Source organism: Penaeus vannamei, chromosome 3 (assembly GCF_042767895.1).
Source record: "Penaeus vannamei isolate JL-2024 chromosome 3, ASM4276789v1, whole genome shotgun sequence".
Classification (NCBI taxonomy): domain Eukaryota; kingdom Metazoa; phylum Arthropoda; class Malacostraca; order Decapoda; family Penaeidae; genus Penaeus; species Penaeus vannamei.
This window is the reverse complement of record NC_091551.1, coordinates 15,646,184-15,646,738: the sequence shown is the minus strand read 5'-3', so window position 1 is coordinate 15,646,738 and position 555 is coordinate 15,646,184. Positions and strand designations below refer to the sequence as shown.

At 32.4% G+C, this 555-nt stretch overlaps 1 protein-coding gene across 1 annotated transcript in view; it reads right to left on the bottom strand.

The window, feature by feature from the left end:
* Nucleotides 1-522: 522 nt before the first annotated feature.
* Nucleotides 523-555, bottom strand: part of LOC138859601 (uncharacterized) — a 1,486-nt gene continuing 1,453 nt past the window's right edge. Inside the window, exon 3 of the mRNA XM_070115354.1 lies at nucleotides 523-555. This exon is cut by the window's right edge and continues 51 nt beyond it. Within this exon, the coding sequence (XP_069971455.1) occupies nucleotides 523-555 (33 nt within the window).

The window sequence follows — 555 nt, the reverse complement described above, 5'->3', positions numbered from 1 at the left end:
CCAACGACTTAACAACTTAATGTTATCACCGTGCTTGTCACTGGTGTGGACGCACCCGAACAACAACGAAGGGTATGCAAATTATTATGATAATGATATCAATGATAATAAAAATAATACAAACAATGAAATAAAGAATACATTATCACTACTACTATTACCACATTTACTATTACAGCTACTACTAACACTATTACTATTAATACTACTACTGTTACGACCACTACTACTGTCACCATTATTATTGTTGTCAGCATCATCATCATCGTTATTATCAACATCATCATTACTTTTGTACTATCACTACTACAATTATTTCTATTACCACTACTACTGCTGTTACCATTATCATTATCATCACAACTATTATCATTATTATAATAATACTAGTATGAATTAATACTACTGCTATCACTACTACCACTACCGCTACCAACAAAATACAATGACATTTTACTACAGTGATATCAACCAGAAGATCCCACAATAATTGAGATATTGATGAAAAGGGAACAAAAGTCTTTAAGAGCCCGACCTACCGCACTTGGTTGAGCA